At 49.9% G+C, this 14,820-nt stretch overlaps 1 protein-coding gene across 7 annotated transcripts in view; it reads right to left on the reverse strand.

The window, feature by feature from the left end:
* Positions 1-14,820, reverse strand: part of BRD4 (bromodomain containing 4) — an 86,793-nt gene that overhangs the window by 29,497 nt on the left and 42,476 nt on the right. For 4 of the 7 annotated variants that reach the window (XM_042928751.1, XM_042928748.1, XM_042928749.1 and 1 more), the window contains exons 2-4: positions 6,155-6,473; positions 2,369-2,506; positions 912-1,047 (exon numbers count right to left, since the gene is read on the reverse strand). In XM_042928751.1, the coding sequence (XP_042784685.1) occupies positions 912-1,047; positions 2,369-2,506; positions 6,155-6,439 (559 nt within the window). In that variant the 5' untranslated portion in view covers positions 6,440-6,473. The other 3 variants (XM_042928754.1, XM_042928753.1, XM_042928752.1) reach the window with 3 other exon arrangements.

Genomic DNA, 14,820 nt, shown 5'->3' on the forward strand with positions numbered 1-14,820 from the left:
ACTCCTGGTCCCAGAGAATAAGGGCAGGCCTCCCGGACGGTAAGGATAATGGCCACCCCTTGGCAGGACCCACGTCTACGGGATGACCCTCAGGACCACCTGTCCTTGGCTACCCCTCATCGCAGCAGGGGATTAGGCCAGCCCCCTTTGCTCCCGTGAAGCCACCACTCCTGAGCAGGGCAGGAAGTCAGTCGAAAGCCCTCTCTTTAGAGAAGCAAACACCCCACAGCATGGGCCACCTCAGCACAGAGCTAAGGATGGCAAGATGCAGAAGGCAGCTGTTAGAGCTTTTCCTAGACGGAAACATTTCACTGTTTCTCCTCCTTCCCCAGCAGCTGGCCTTTGGAATCCTGTGTCAGGCTGAGAGACGGGGGCAGGAAGCAGGGTGGCCGCTGAGATAGACAAGGAAGGGAGAGCTTCACTTTGACTTCAGAAGCATCAAAAAGCAGGCCTGGCTCTGACATAAGCATCTTAAGATAATTCAAACAACCAACTTCAAGGTTCAAGGATACGATTGTTAGTTAAAACCGCCACTGGTCAGGTGAATTCCTTTTCTCTAAAATGGAGTAAATAACTCAAATAACAAAAATGCTTTGAAAAAGTCACTTTTTAACCAAGGTCCATAAGAAAAAAAAAGAAAAGAAAAGAAAAAAAAATAATAAAAGAAAAAAAGAAAAAAAAGAAAAGAAAAAAAAAAAAGCAGGGTCCAATTACTTCTACTTTGTGGAAGGTCACACACTCATGCGACCCTCTGAAAGGGGCACTTTCACCACTAAGCCTGACCCTACTACCACTCCCAGTTAGTCCCTCACTGAACCTGGAGAAGGAGACAAGATTGGGGAGAAGGAAAGCCAATGTCCTTGTTATTTCAATGTGAAGCAAACGGTGCTGGGGCACTAGAGGTACCCTACCTGCTTCTTTCCTCCCACGTCCTCTTCCTTTTGCCTGGACTATCATGATCTCAGTTTCTTCAGTGGGCAGTTCATTGATTTTCTGCAAGAAGAGCTTCTCCAGAGCTTCTGCCATTAAGACTATGTCATCTCCAGGCTGGAAAAGGAGACACGGGGGTGAGGGTCAGAAAGCCCTCACCACCTCTCTAGATAGAGCAAGAGCTGCCCACCCTGTGCCACCCACCCCCTGCCCCAAAGCATGAAGTATCATAGTCAGGGTCCTTCCCGATCTGAATCCTAAAGGGCAACAACAGTTATGCCACCAGATATCACAGAGGTTCACGTGCCTGAATCAGCACCCGTCCACCTGCACCTCCCTCTCTAGTCTTTTAAGCTCTGTCCTGAGAAACCATCCTAGTGCCTTAAGTATCTAACAAGCCCTGCCAATCACTGACAGAATCCCTTCTCTGACACAATTCCACTCCGCTACAAATACTTGAATTACACAGGATTTCTTGCCACAGATACATTAGCAGGGCTCTGACAATGCTCCCCAGTGTTCCCTCAAGGCAGCTCACTGGGGCTCGGGTCATGCCTATCTCGAACTACATTATGGGTCCCCACTCTGTTGCCTCATCTACGACATGCTGTTCCCACTCAGCTCTAAACTGAGAAGCTCATCTGTGGACATTTCACTGAAACCTAATGATGAGAGCTGAGACTTTTAAAAAAACACAGTAAACTTCAAGAAACTCACCTACCCATCTCTTCTGGGCAATTTTACCCACTACACCAGCAGAGGTCAAAAGCTGAGTTCTGTATAGTGTCTCCCTCCAGAGCCGTTCTATATGAAAGGGTTGGTTTTAATCACATCTGTGGTCTGAACTGTAAACAAATGATCTGGCTTCATGGCACAGCCGAGCCGAAAGGTTTGGCTAACGGGGTTAAGAAGTGACCTTCAGGTCTACAAGTGAGATCAGGGGACATTCAATTCTACGGCCACAAGTTGTCAATGGTCATGTCCACATTTCAGATGCGGCGGCCCCCATCACACCCTCTCTCACATTGAGGTTTCTGTTTGAACACACCTTTGCACAACTACGTTAGTAGGCTCCTTCCTGACAATTGACATCACCCAAATGGACTTTTTAATGAGTTGTCACTGTCCTTCTCACACCTTCTCTACTACACATGCCCAAGAACCAAAATCCCAAGGGCACGAGAAGCACATGCTTCAAGCTAACAAGGATGGCTTGGAAGTAAAGCAAGGTCAGCACCCTCCTCCCCAAAAAAGAAACACCCAGTCACAGGCAAAGCCATGGGTCCCATTATTTCTGCCTCCAAATGATCTCCTCCCATCAGACTCTAAATCCCACCGGCTACCAAGCACCCCTGCCCACAGGCTCCAGATATGCCCGCCTCCTTCTCCTCTCCTCCCCTCCCCTCAGGGCAGCTGGACACCTGCCACCACATCTCACCTTGTTGTAGATGTAACAATTTGTAAACATAGTGTTGAAGTCCTGGATACATTCCTGAGCATTCCAGTAATAGTTGTTTTCCAAGCGCTTCTTTATTGTTCCCATATCCATAGGCGTTTTAATGATCTTATAGTAATCCTGGAGAGCAAAAAGAGCAAAAGGCCAGTGTCACCTTCCCGGCCATGCAGCATTCATAGGCAGGCCTGTGGATCTCACTCCAGGAACACAGATGAGAGCCACGGCACAGACTGAAGCCCTTCCATGGTCTCAGCAAGCCATCTCAACGGAAATCCAAGACAAAGTGAGAATTAGGGAAGAATTCTTACGTGTCGGGTGCAAATGTGGAGGGAAAAGGTCCAAGTCTGTCACGTGCCCAGGTCTGGGAACAGGTTGTCTTTACTGAGATCTAGGCTTTTTTTCCTTTTTTTTGTGATCTCAGGCCAGATCACACACACAAAAAAATCCTTTAATTTCTAGTAAATAACAGGGAAAACATATAGCTCTTTGAAAAGCAGTCCTTATCTAGTAAAACAACCTACAGCAGGTTGTACTTTCTCCCTACTATTTTGACATTTTACTGGTCCATAAAATGCAAAATCCTATGGAACCAGCATCGAGGCACACCTGTAACAACTGGAATCCCTGCTTCTGATCACACTGAAGAACCATGGAGCAGAAGCCTCCACCTTCACTCAAGTTCACCACACTTCCATTTCGATTACTGGTCTTTCTAAAGGATGTGTCAGCAGTACCTGGATACAGCTGAATAACCAACCAGGTTAATGAGGAATCCAGACAACCCGTACAATCCTCAGTTAAAAAAAAAAAAAAAATCCAGCAGACCCCATTCCTCAAAACTTCACAGCCTACTCTACAAGTGCCAAACGGAAGGAGCCAGACGGCAGGTGTAGATATCCTAAAGCCCTTCAAATCAGACGCTACTACTGTCCGCTTTCTCTAAATCTAAACCTATCCTAAAAACTGAATGTTAACATTTAAAAATAACCACAGGAGGTATCTGGGGACAGAACAGGCAGCACACCAGGCTTCCCTGTAGAAGGACCAGAGAGAGCCAGGCAGGGAGACCCGCATGCAGCTGGCCAGCTCCAACGTAGACTGCAATCTCAGAGGCTCCCTTAATCAGGCCTGGGTGTGGTATCAGAACCAAGTCCTGATGACAGAGAGGCAGGCCTATCCCTCACCAAGTGCCACGGTCTTGCCTGGAAATGGTGGACAGTATTGGAAAGGTAAGCACAGGGTGTGAGGCTTTAAGCTGTTCTGACACCCACGAGAAAGGAACAAAAGCAACCAGCTTACACATAATGAGTGGCAGAGATCATAGCCCTGAGCTGACAAGGGCTACACACGCATGCCCGGGTACCCTGCCCAGGAGGCCACAAGGACAGACTGTACCAGACTTTCTATATTCTACTATGGCTCTGGCCACCTTTCCCAAGAGAACCAAGGCCCCAATGGAAATATATTTTTTAGTCTATGGCCAATAATGGTGTCAGCTGCTTGAACTGGCCATGGCCTGTCACGTAGAGGGAGAGAGACAGAGAGCAAGCGCATGAGCATGCCGACAAGGGGGCAGTGGGTTTAGGGGCATGACAATCCAACTGTACATGTTTACTGAACAGAAGGGGCAGGCATGCTAGTGAAAAGTCCAGCAGAGATCAGAGGCCAAAATGCAGATAAAGATTCCTGGAAGGTGTCAGAAAACAGAAAAAGAAAGAACCTTTTTTTTTGTGGCTGTAGTAGCATTTTCTCGAGGAGGGGGAGAGGTCCCTGGAACACCAGGCTTTAAGCAGAATGCTGCTTCTGACTGACTAGCCCTGCCCTACTCCTCTGGGTCAGTTCCTGGCACTCCCACCTCCCTGAAGACACCAGATCAGTGCCACCTTGCACCGGCCTCTTCTTCCTATGTCAGAACTGCTGAGGGTGATGTTAACAGTCACGGAGACAGGGATTCACACTGTGACCTCCAGGGAGCCTGGCCTCCACTGCACAGTGAATGACCTCAAACTCCCAAACCACTGGGCCTTACAGACCCCCCTGCCCCATGCCTGTCCTGCTAGCTGGGGATGCTGCCTTCTCGGGATTTTGGGTACCCCAGCGCCCCCCCCCCCCCCTTCTCCTCGGTCTTCGCCCTCTCAGCCCTCTGAATTTTCCTGTAACAAACCAACCCCTCCTCCATTCTGGCCCTGCCGCGGTTTCCCTTCAATGCCAAATTTCTCGAAATGATGGCTTCACATCCTCACCTTCTCATTCACACCGTCGGGAATCTGGTTTCTACTTCTGCGTCACATCTTCCTAAGGTCACCAATGCCTTCCTAAAGGCCAACAGGAGGGTCAGGTCGGAATCCTCATCTCTTTGACCTCCCTGCAGCCTCTGATGTGGAAACCTGGGGGACTGCTCTCTGCTGGTGATTCTCCTGGCTCTCTTCTACAGGTCTCCCACCACCTCCCTCTGGTGCTATAAAAGTTGCAGTACCCTCTGGATTTCACCCCCCACCCCAGACCCACCTCCTCCCAGTCTTTGTCTTTGCTCTGGGAAGGTCACCCTCACCTGTGGATCCCACACGGCCCAGCCCAGCCCACTAACCCAACCAGAGATTATGCTGTAGCAAGCTCTCCCAAGAACCTCCCTCCAGTGACAGGTCGTCTGCCCCTACTCCTTGTCACGGTCACCAGCAAGAGTAGCCCCTAAGGCCAGATCTGGCAAGGATCCTCTTTTGCTTCCGCCCCTTTTCTTGAGCCAGTTCATGATCTAGACCCGCAGTGCCTCCTCCTGACTTGCTCTTCCTGAGTGCACATGACACATACTCAACAGAGAGAGGTAATCGGACGAATGTCACAGATACAGCTGCTTTCACAACAGGAGGGTCACACTAGCAGTGTATCCATCCTTTTTGAAACTGGATGCCCAGCAAAGGCTGAGGTTCCTACACTTGTGCAGTTCAAACCCCCAGAGACCCACGCCTGCGTCTATGGCAATAATCATGTAACTCCTCATCCAGGGGATGTGTGAGACTTAGCAAACAGCAGGGCTTAACTTAGAGACACTTAGTCCTCAATGCTAGAAGAAAAGAAAAAAATTATCTATCCCGTTTCTTCCCTGAGGTTCAGTTAGAGATACAAACTGAGGTTCCAGAACCATTTGCTAGGGATGTGGGCAAAAGGAAAACTCTCTCTAGGGAAAGAGCAGAAGAGGGGTACAGAAGAACCAAAGCAAGTGCACCGCGGCTGCAACTGAGCAGGTGGCGGGTGTGCGTGGAGGCAGCCGAGGGCAAAGCTGCACCGGTTACCTCCTCCCTCCAACCAGGCCCCTCCAAGTACTGGTTGCCTGGGAGATACTCCACTGCCTCTTCCCGCCCTGCGCTCTGGGTGATCGCGACGATGACAGTCATGTCAGTACAGAAAAGGTACTGCAGCAAACCAGTCCCCCTTCCACAGCCTCCCAACCATGCCTGAGAAGTAAGGGGCCTGGACCACCAACTGCTCCTACGTCAGCTCCCCTAAAGGATGAGAAGGAAAGCTGCAAGCACTCCTTTTCACCCCCATTTCAACTTCTCTACAGTTTCTCCCGGAGCCGAAACCTAAGAACTGATGACTCTTCGTCAGGACTACCAAAACCATTCACTCAAGGGCCTCATGAGTGCTGGCAGTTCAGAGCGGGGCCCCAAAGGCAGTTCTGTGTCCTCCTCCCGTCCCCCACTGTCCCCAGGAGCAACACGGGAAGGGACCTGGAGGACAGCAGCCCCGGGCCCTGCCCAAGTTACTCACAGGGAGGTTTAGCTTGACGGCGTCCACAGGCTGCTGGAAAGGCCACGCAAACTGGTGTTTCCATAGTGTCTTGAGCACCACTTTGAGCAGATATTGCAATTGATTCGTCTGCCTCTTGGGCTTGTTGGGGTTGGAGGTCTCCGGGGGCGGGGGGTTGGTGCTGGCTGTGTTGGCTTGCTGGGGTTGGGCCTGGGCCTGCGTTGTAGACATTTGGGTGGTTTCTAGTCCATCCCCCATCACTGGCAGATTTCTCAATCTCGTCCCAGGGCCGCTCTCCGCAGACATGCTACTGATCCCATCACATTCTTCACTGGGCACTCTACAAGGAGAAAAAAAGCCATAATCAGAAACCAGGCAGCAGATGGGCACCACTCACTGTGCCACGAGTGTGTGGCTTCCAAGGGCCGAGCTCCTCTGGTGGAAACTGGTCAGGCTGACCAGAGAGCCACTTCTCGCGCTAAAATAAAAGGCCCCCTGTGTCTGCTCTCCTCGGCAGAGAGCAGACGACGCATCCTACAGAACGGAAGAGAGAGCAAGCACCAATGGCGAGCATCAGGAGAGACGGGGCTCAGAGAGAAGAGCTGACCAGGAGCCTGCAAGGGCTGTGAGGACTACTGATCCCATGAAGAAAGAGGCAGAATAAGCAACAAACCAGGTTCTCACATCATGTAACGGTTATTAAAAAAACAACAAAAAAAGTTTTTACTCATTTAGTTGGGGTGGGGGGACAGAAACCGCATCCCCAAGCAGGCTCCGGCAGTATAGGTGCACAGCCCGACGTGGGGCTCGATCCCATGAACCAGGAGATCATGACATGAACCAGAGTCGGACGCTTGACACACAGAGCCACCCAGGCAACCCCCATCTGAGAGTTTTTAAGGGACACTGCCTGTGTGGGAGGCAAGATGATTTGCAAGCCCCCAAATGTGTCCTTTACATTAAAATTCTTTGTACTTGTGGCTCATGAAACATCGAGCCAAGTCAGTAATTCTGTTTGGCGATCAGGGCCAGAAGAGTGTGGCCCACGGAGTCCACTGCCGAGTGCTCAGGGCAAATGCTCACACTCACTGAGAACACGTCCTTGGTGACTAAAATAATGCATGTTTGCTGATTAAAGAAATCCCACAAAGTGTTGATAACCTAAAAGTTATCACTTTATTAACCAGGTTTTCAAAGCTTATTCACAGAGATACAGAAGGTTACCTCTCGCGAACTGCACAGGGGGTGTGAGACCCCCAGTTCAATGCCTGTATGAGCACCCCTTCCGAGGCACTCTCCTCACCTGAACGACCCCTGCTTCGGACCATGCCAAGAATGCAAATCCCGCCACGAGCATCCTCACGATGGCAACTTTGTGTACCTGTCCAGTTATTCTAACAAAACCACAGATATGGGGTACATGTTTTTACTGCCAAAATGCCCTCCAGAAACACAGTAATTCACCCCTTACTTGCAGTGCCGAGAGTTCCCACACTCTGTTAATGAGAAGAAACATCTGCTCAAATGTGTACTGACTGTTTGGCATTCTTTCGGTGTGCACTTTTCTACTGGCAAGAAAAAGGAAGTATCAGCTTTAAGCCCAGTGCCCAGAATAAGAAAGACTTTGTAATCTAGGAGCTGCCTGCAGCTAATGAATATCGCCAGTAATAACCCTAGGAGTTCAGTGCGGGGTAAGAAAACCTCTCCGGCTGAGGGAGTCAGGCAAAGGCTTAGGAAAAAAGGGCAGATTTTACAATCACACGACTGGTAGGCAGAGGGGACCAAAAAAGACAGAGCAAGTTCACTGGCTCTGTCATGGCTTTCTTTCTGGAACACACTTAGCACAAACTAGGCACTCTGGCTGCTGAAGAATTACTTTATAATTCAATCCAAGTGTGATTTAAACCAAGAGCCCCACAAAGGTTTTGGTAGATGCAGTTCTGGCAAATTATCAAGTTTTAAAAGCACCAGGGGAAAGCTTGCTACGTAAAAGCAAGTCGGTCACAGGGGGCTGTGGAGAGCTGGCCCTCCTGGTCTGAGGCGTCCACCTCCCCACCCTCTGCCCCCACGGCCAGCCCCACACATGGGTCCTATTTGCAGGGGAAGCCCATGAGCTGACAAAACGGACCTGGTCAAGGAGACGGCATTCCTTCCAGGGTGCTCTGGCTGACTGCAGGTCTAGGTGTCACCTGGCTAGTGCACACACGGGAGAGGCGGCTGCAGGGAGGGGACCCAAGTGGGAGGAGCCCAAAGCCAACACGTGCAAGAGGCTGAATCTTACAGATTCAGTCTGGAACTGAATCCAGGCTTGCTTTAAGAGGTTAAGACTGGGACACCTGGGTGTCTCCGTCGGTTAAGTGTCCGACTTCGGCTCAGGTCATGATCTCGGCTCAGGTCATGATCTCGCGGTCCGTGAGTTTGAGCCCCATGTCGGGCTCTGTGAGGTCAGCTCAGAGCCTGGAGCCTGCTTCGGGGATTGTGTGTCTCTCTCGCTCTCTGCCCCTCCCCCCCTCATGCTCTCTCAAAATTGAATGTTAAAAAAAAAAAAAAGAAAAACCTTTAAATAAATAAGTAAAATTGACCAGACTTATTTAAAAAAAAAGGTTAAGACTGTTCTTTATCCTTTTTCACCGAACAGGTAAGAAATCTGCCAAGTGCCTTTCCCCTTTTCCCAGATGGGATAGCCACTTAAAAACAAGAAACAAAGAACCAAACAAACCTCAAACCAAGTAATTCATTAGTCATTTAGTTCATTAGAGAGGACAACACTGTGGAGAGAAATACTAGTGCTACCATCCAACACACCAGAGGGTGGGTATGTTGCAGCAGTCCCAACTTAGGTCTAGATGTGGTCTTGCATCGAATGCTGAACTTAAGTATTTAATGAGGCCCAACTGTGTCCAAGACACCAGGTGAGTATTTATAATCTGTGCCCTTGTCAGGGTCCTCTGGAGATCTGAGAAGGGGGTAGAGGTGGGGGCAGCTCCTAGGGCAGACTCTAAGATGGGTGTGCTCTCCCAGAACAACAGGCTGGGAACACTTACAGGAATGGGAATAGGGGGGCTTTGAAGGTGTGAAGCGATTTCCGGGTACCCGCCCCCACAAAATGGTGCCAAAGATGGGGAAGGAGCACGCAGGGCTGAAACCAGACAGGCATCTGGCATCAGAGCTTGAGGGGGCCTGCAGGTGGGAAAGTGGGCAGCAGCCTGGAGAGCATCTCCCAAGACAAGAGCAGTGTTCCAGGAGTTCAGGCCCATGGAGGGGCATTTCCCTACATCAACTTCATCTGAAGGTGGGAACAGTGAGAATATCCTGGACTACAATACTTTCCAAAGGCAGCTGTGACCGGGTAGGCCTGTTCCAGGCTCTGGAGACACAAGACACATCCCCTCTCCCATCAGGGTTACTTGTGGTACAAGTCTGTCCAGAACTAATGGCCACGTGGTCCTGGAAGGAAGTGCCTGGGGCACAAATCAAGGCAGGGCAGTAGGCACGGAGGCATTACTGGTGGGAGGTAAGCACAGGAGGTATGCATGAGGAAAGCCCAGCTGGGAGGTAAGAAAGGAGCCCAATGACTTGAGTAAAATGCATCCCAATAAGAGCAGGAAGGAGGGGAAGCACCCAAAGGGTGGGGTAAGGTGTGGAACCATCAGCAGGAGATTGCTCAGAGGAGAGAACAGAGGGAAGGAAGAGAGATCAAGGGGCCAGGCTGAATCACACACCACTGAGTAGGACATGGGAAGGGAGGAAGCACCCCAGAAGCTGCATTCAGTCATGCGTGGAGCCTTCAAAAAAGTGTGCCTTCATTCCTGAGGTGGGCAGCAAGGAAGACAGAAAAGGGTTTCTCCAACTGAGGTTTAATCAGTAAAGAGGGGACCTCAACCTCAGAGAAGCAAGGTCTACAGCCACCTGCAGAGTGATATGCCAGGGCTCAGGTGCGGCTGTAGGAGGGTTCAAAGGACACGTTTAGGTGGATGGCGTTTAATCACCTGGTATGCATCCTCTATTTTCATTTTACTCATTCCAGTATTCACAAGGAAAGTCCCTGATTGGTGCCAGTGTGAAAGGCTGTGGAGAGAGGTGTCAGCAGAGAATATGACCATCTGTGTAGAATTTAACAATGCTGTTGTTCTGTTCTCATTGTATTTAATTTTACTGATATCCATGTGTGGTTTTTTATTTAGTTTACTTTCAAAATAAAGGCACTACAAACACAACAGTAAACTGTTTAAAAACAAAAACAAAAACAAAACCCAACACCATGTCTCTGGAGGGGAGCCAGCCAAGACCAACTGCGGGTTCCAGGTGGGAGAAGCCAGTGGGTCAGGAGAGTTTGCAGGAGCTGTGGGAAGTGGGGCGGAGGGCAGAGAGCCATGTACAGGACTGCAGAAGCTTTGGAGCACTCCCTGGAAAATCCTCCACAGGTAAGTGGATGTGGGTAATCGTTTATTGGGCAACTACAGAAACTGGGGTGGGGCTAGTGAGGCAGGAGGGGGAGACAGAGGGAAGAATGACATGGACAGTGTGCCAGCGGGCCAGGATCCTTTCGTATGGTGGCCATGGACCAGGCACACAGAGATACAGGACATGCTGAGTGTCTGGAGACAAGTCTCAACAGAAGGGCAACATCACAGAGAAGGAAATAGGTCAGTAGGATTCTTAAAAGTTCTTAAAAAGAACTCCTTGGAGTCAGCTGGGAGAAGGTTCCACGCAGCAGGACAGAACGCTGGTCCAAAGGAATAAAAGGAAACAAGTGTAAATGTGGCACCATCATGAAGGGAGACTGGGATACGCTGAAGTGAGCCTGGAAAGCTGGAAAGGAGGGTGGCACTAAGTGAGGATAAAGAATGATTTGCAGTTCTGCTTCCACGATTCAGTTTCTCCAAGAAAACAGCCTGAGAATTTCACAGCCAAGCACATGGCAGGTAAGCTGCCACAGCAAGGGGCAGGGGTGGCCCCATCCTGGAGATGTTCTGGCCCCAGGGCAGTGGAGCCCAGTCAGCCACAAGCACACAAAATGCCAGGGGGCCAAGCACACCCCACCAGGAGGATGCAGTCCCATATGTTTTCCATGAAGCAATGACATTCTGGAAATCTCTAAACAGTGTCCACAGGGCAAGATGAAGTCAAGGCAACTGACTTCTGGAACCTGTGGGCTGGGCTGTACCTTTTTTTCTCTCCAGATGGATTCTCAGGGAAGCTAAGGGATGGAAGGCTCTGGACATAACCACTCTTCTTCACCTTCAAGCGAGCCCTGATGGGCTGTTGAGTCAAGAAAGCTGCATTTTTTTTGTTCACAAAATGAACGGAGCTTTCTCTACAGATAGCCTGATCCTCCAACTTTGCCTCATCTCTACGCTTTTAAACCACTATTTCCACCACAAAAGCCAAACACCCTTCCCTAGTCGGCCCTCTCACATTTGACACATAGTAGTAACATTTAAATCCTCAAAACAACTCTGAGATTGCTTCTGGTCTTATCCCCATTTTAAAGATGAAGAAATGGAGACACAGAAAAGTAACTTACCCAGGAAGTAGAAAGATCAGACCTAAGCAGCCAGGGTGACCCAGACTCTAACATGACTCCTGGGAAGTTTCAGTTGGACTTGGAATCAAGGAAGCCCCCATTTAGCAGATGAACATGCAACTCCAGAAAGGAGATCCAGAAAGGATCATGCAAATGATCGGGACAAGCTGGCGCATCTTAAGTAACATGAAAAACTAAGCACAAGACCCATACACTTGTGAAGACTGAGGTCAATCAGGAAAGAAACTGCTACAGGCTGTCAGTTCAAATGCGAAGACGTGCAGTTTAACAGATCCGATGGACCTCAGAGACACAGGCACCTCAAAGTTTCTTTCAGGTGCCTCTCAATCAACACAACCAGTGACAGGTGACATCCATCTACGTGAGGGATCGCCACGAGATGACCAGCATGTCCTGCTCCACACTCACAGCTTAAGAGGCCATGGCCTGAAAACCTGCAGCTCAGCCCTCCCAGGACTGCGGGAAACTAAAATCCTCACGAAACTTCCAGAAGCCACTCATTCGCACCGTGGCAAAGAACACAAAGGAAACCAACAAGACTCTCTCGCCTGTTGTGGGTCAAGAAAGACAGGCACTAGCAAGCGGCTCTATGTGAGAGCCAGGGTGACTTCTCTGACACAACAGATCTAACTAGGTTCCTGCCTTAGGTACATTCTTCCCACAGTGGTCACCACCACCCCACCCCGCACTGCCCCAGACCCTAGCATCAACACTAAACACAGTGGCCACGGTGGGCCCCCTTCCCTGTCACCTTCAGGCCTTTCATTTGCTGTACCTGGTGCTTCCCTGAACAGTCTGGCCAGTGCACACACACCTGGGAGCCCGGGGCCAGAGCCACCTTACTTCATTCTTGTCCTCCCAGTACACAGCGAGTGCTCTCGGGTACGGAAGGCACCCTACACTAACGTCACCCTGGGGATTCTAGATCTCAAAGCTTTGGAAAGGAAAGCAGCTCGTGCTCGCACACAGAAAAATGTGGTGACTCCCAGATTCACTGGCTCAGCCAACGCATCCCGTGTGTGCCATGTGCCAGGCCCAGGACTCTGTGGTCAACGTGACATTCTTCCAGTGATTAAGCAATACTTGGGCAAGTACTGTAAAGGAGAAGGGCCAGGCTGCTCTGGCCAAGGACAGGGAGGGTGTGCACACTCCTGTGGTGGGTGAGGCAGAGAGGGACAGAGAAGGACAGAGAGGGTCAAGGCTTGTGACAGGAGAAGGAGGGACCGATGCAGGGACACAGGCATGGGTCTGGAGGCAGGGGAGATACCAGTGCATCTGAGGACCATTTGAAGTGGGAAGGGAGGGATGGCACAGCACAGGGGCCAGGTGACCACACTGGCTTTTGTCCCTCACAGGTTCTTGACTCAGGGCAGAGAATATAGTGGCAGGAGAAGGGGGGGGGGGGCATGCTTGGAGGGGGCCTGGGGGATAGATTCCAGGGTCATTCAGAACACAGATACAATAGAAGTCCATTCTTGCCTCATGGTTCATTTTCAACTATACCTGCACCTGTGGAGTTCACAGATGCAAAAGAGAGAGAACCCAAGAGCGGATGCACGTGGACAGGGTGAGTCAATGGCTCAGCAGCAGGGCTTATGGGGAGAGACAAGCTGAAAACTCAGAAACTCCTAAATCTACCCGCATATATAAGGATGTAGGATTCCTGTGATACAGTAGACATCGTCTTCAACCAATTCAGGCAAAGTTTTAAGTCGAAAAGATCCTAAAATGCTATTCTGTTTTCATACTGACCTGTGGCCAAGAGGCAGGAGCCACCATTCACTTTGTTGAGTTAGTTGAAGGACAAGAGAGAGGAAGAAAATTTCACCTACTGTTTCCAACCCAAAGAAGGCTGCATGATTCAAATGAGTGTCCTAGTCCTGAATCTATCCCCAACAGATACCTTACAACAAAGTCCCAATTTAAAGGAGTAAGGAAAAGATGAAGAGAGATTAGACAGTTAGTGCCCTGGTCCCCAAACTGAGTACCAAGAGTGTCATGGTACCTTAGAGGGGCACTGTGGGAATGATCAGTATAAGGCAATTTCAAGGCCAGACTGCACAATTTCAATTTCAAGGCCAAACTGCACTATATCCCTTTGGACAATGTCCCATCTTGCAAAGCTTGGTGTTCAGCGAATGCTGTAACAAAAAGCAGATACCACATAAGACCCAATGTGGAACCAGAAATGCAGGTGGCAGGCATCCCATCTGGCTCTAAGGCCTGAGGAGTTAAGCAGCGCCTAATAGGCACACACATTCCATTAAGGAGGAACCATGATTCTCTTCCTAAGAGGATTCTCTTCCTAAGTTTAGAGACCCCTGATGAAGCACTCCTGCTTTCAGGGATACTGTCTGCTAACATCCCAACTCATCTAAATGATCTGAGAGGGGCACCTGGGTGGCTCCCTCGGTTAAGTGTCTGACTTCGGCTCATGTCATGATCTCACACGGTGTGAGTTTGAGCCCCACGTCAGGCTCCGTGCTGACAGCTCAGAGCCTGGAGCTTGCTTCAGATTCTGTGTCTCCCTCTCTCTCTGCCCCTTCTTCCCCGCTTGTGCTCTGTCTCTCTCAAAAATAAATAAATGTAAAAAAAATTTTTTTTAGAAATGATCTCAGAAAAACTTAAGGACAGAATTTAGCAGACAACACACATGTGATATTTTTCAAATTTCAACAGAAAGTTTTATTTCCTGGAGACCAGGAGGCAAGACAGACATGGACAGGCTTGGTTCTGGGACTCTGAGGAGAGAAAAGAAAAGGCCATATATAGCTGCCCAGAAATCGGCTGATTTCTGGATATCTGGCCCTAGTTCTGTCCATCCCAAGAGGTTGGGTAAACTTGGTGGGTTGTGGCCAACTGAATTTTGAACTTGTAGGCCCATCTGAAGTCCTGGACTGCCAGAGGGCCCACAAAGCCAAGGGGCCCACCTCCACTTTGTCATGTTCATTTACTCACTCTCATCCTTAAGTGACACAACACCGAGGCAGCAAAACACCAGGGAAAACAGGAACAGTGCAGGCTACCTGGAAACCTTTACGAATTCTCCTGTGAAATACCGTCGCCACACTCAGCAGAGCTTTATGCAAGCCATCACCACATACGCCTGCACTAGGGCCGAGACAAGCTTGCCAGCACA

Source organism: Panthera leo, chromosome A2, assembly GCF_018350215.1.
Source record: "Panthera leo isolate Ple1 chromosome A2, P.leo_Ple1_pat1.1, whole genome shotgun sequence".
NCBI classification, from domain to species: Eukaryota; Metazoa; Chordata; class Mammalia; order Carnivora; family Felidae; genus Panthera; species Panthera leo.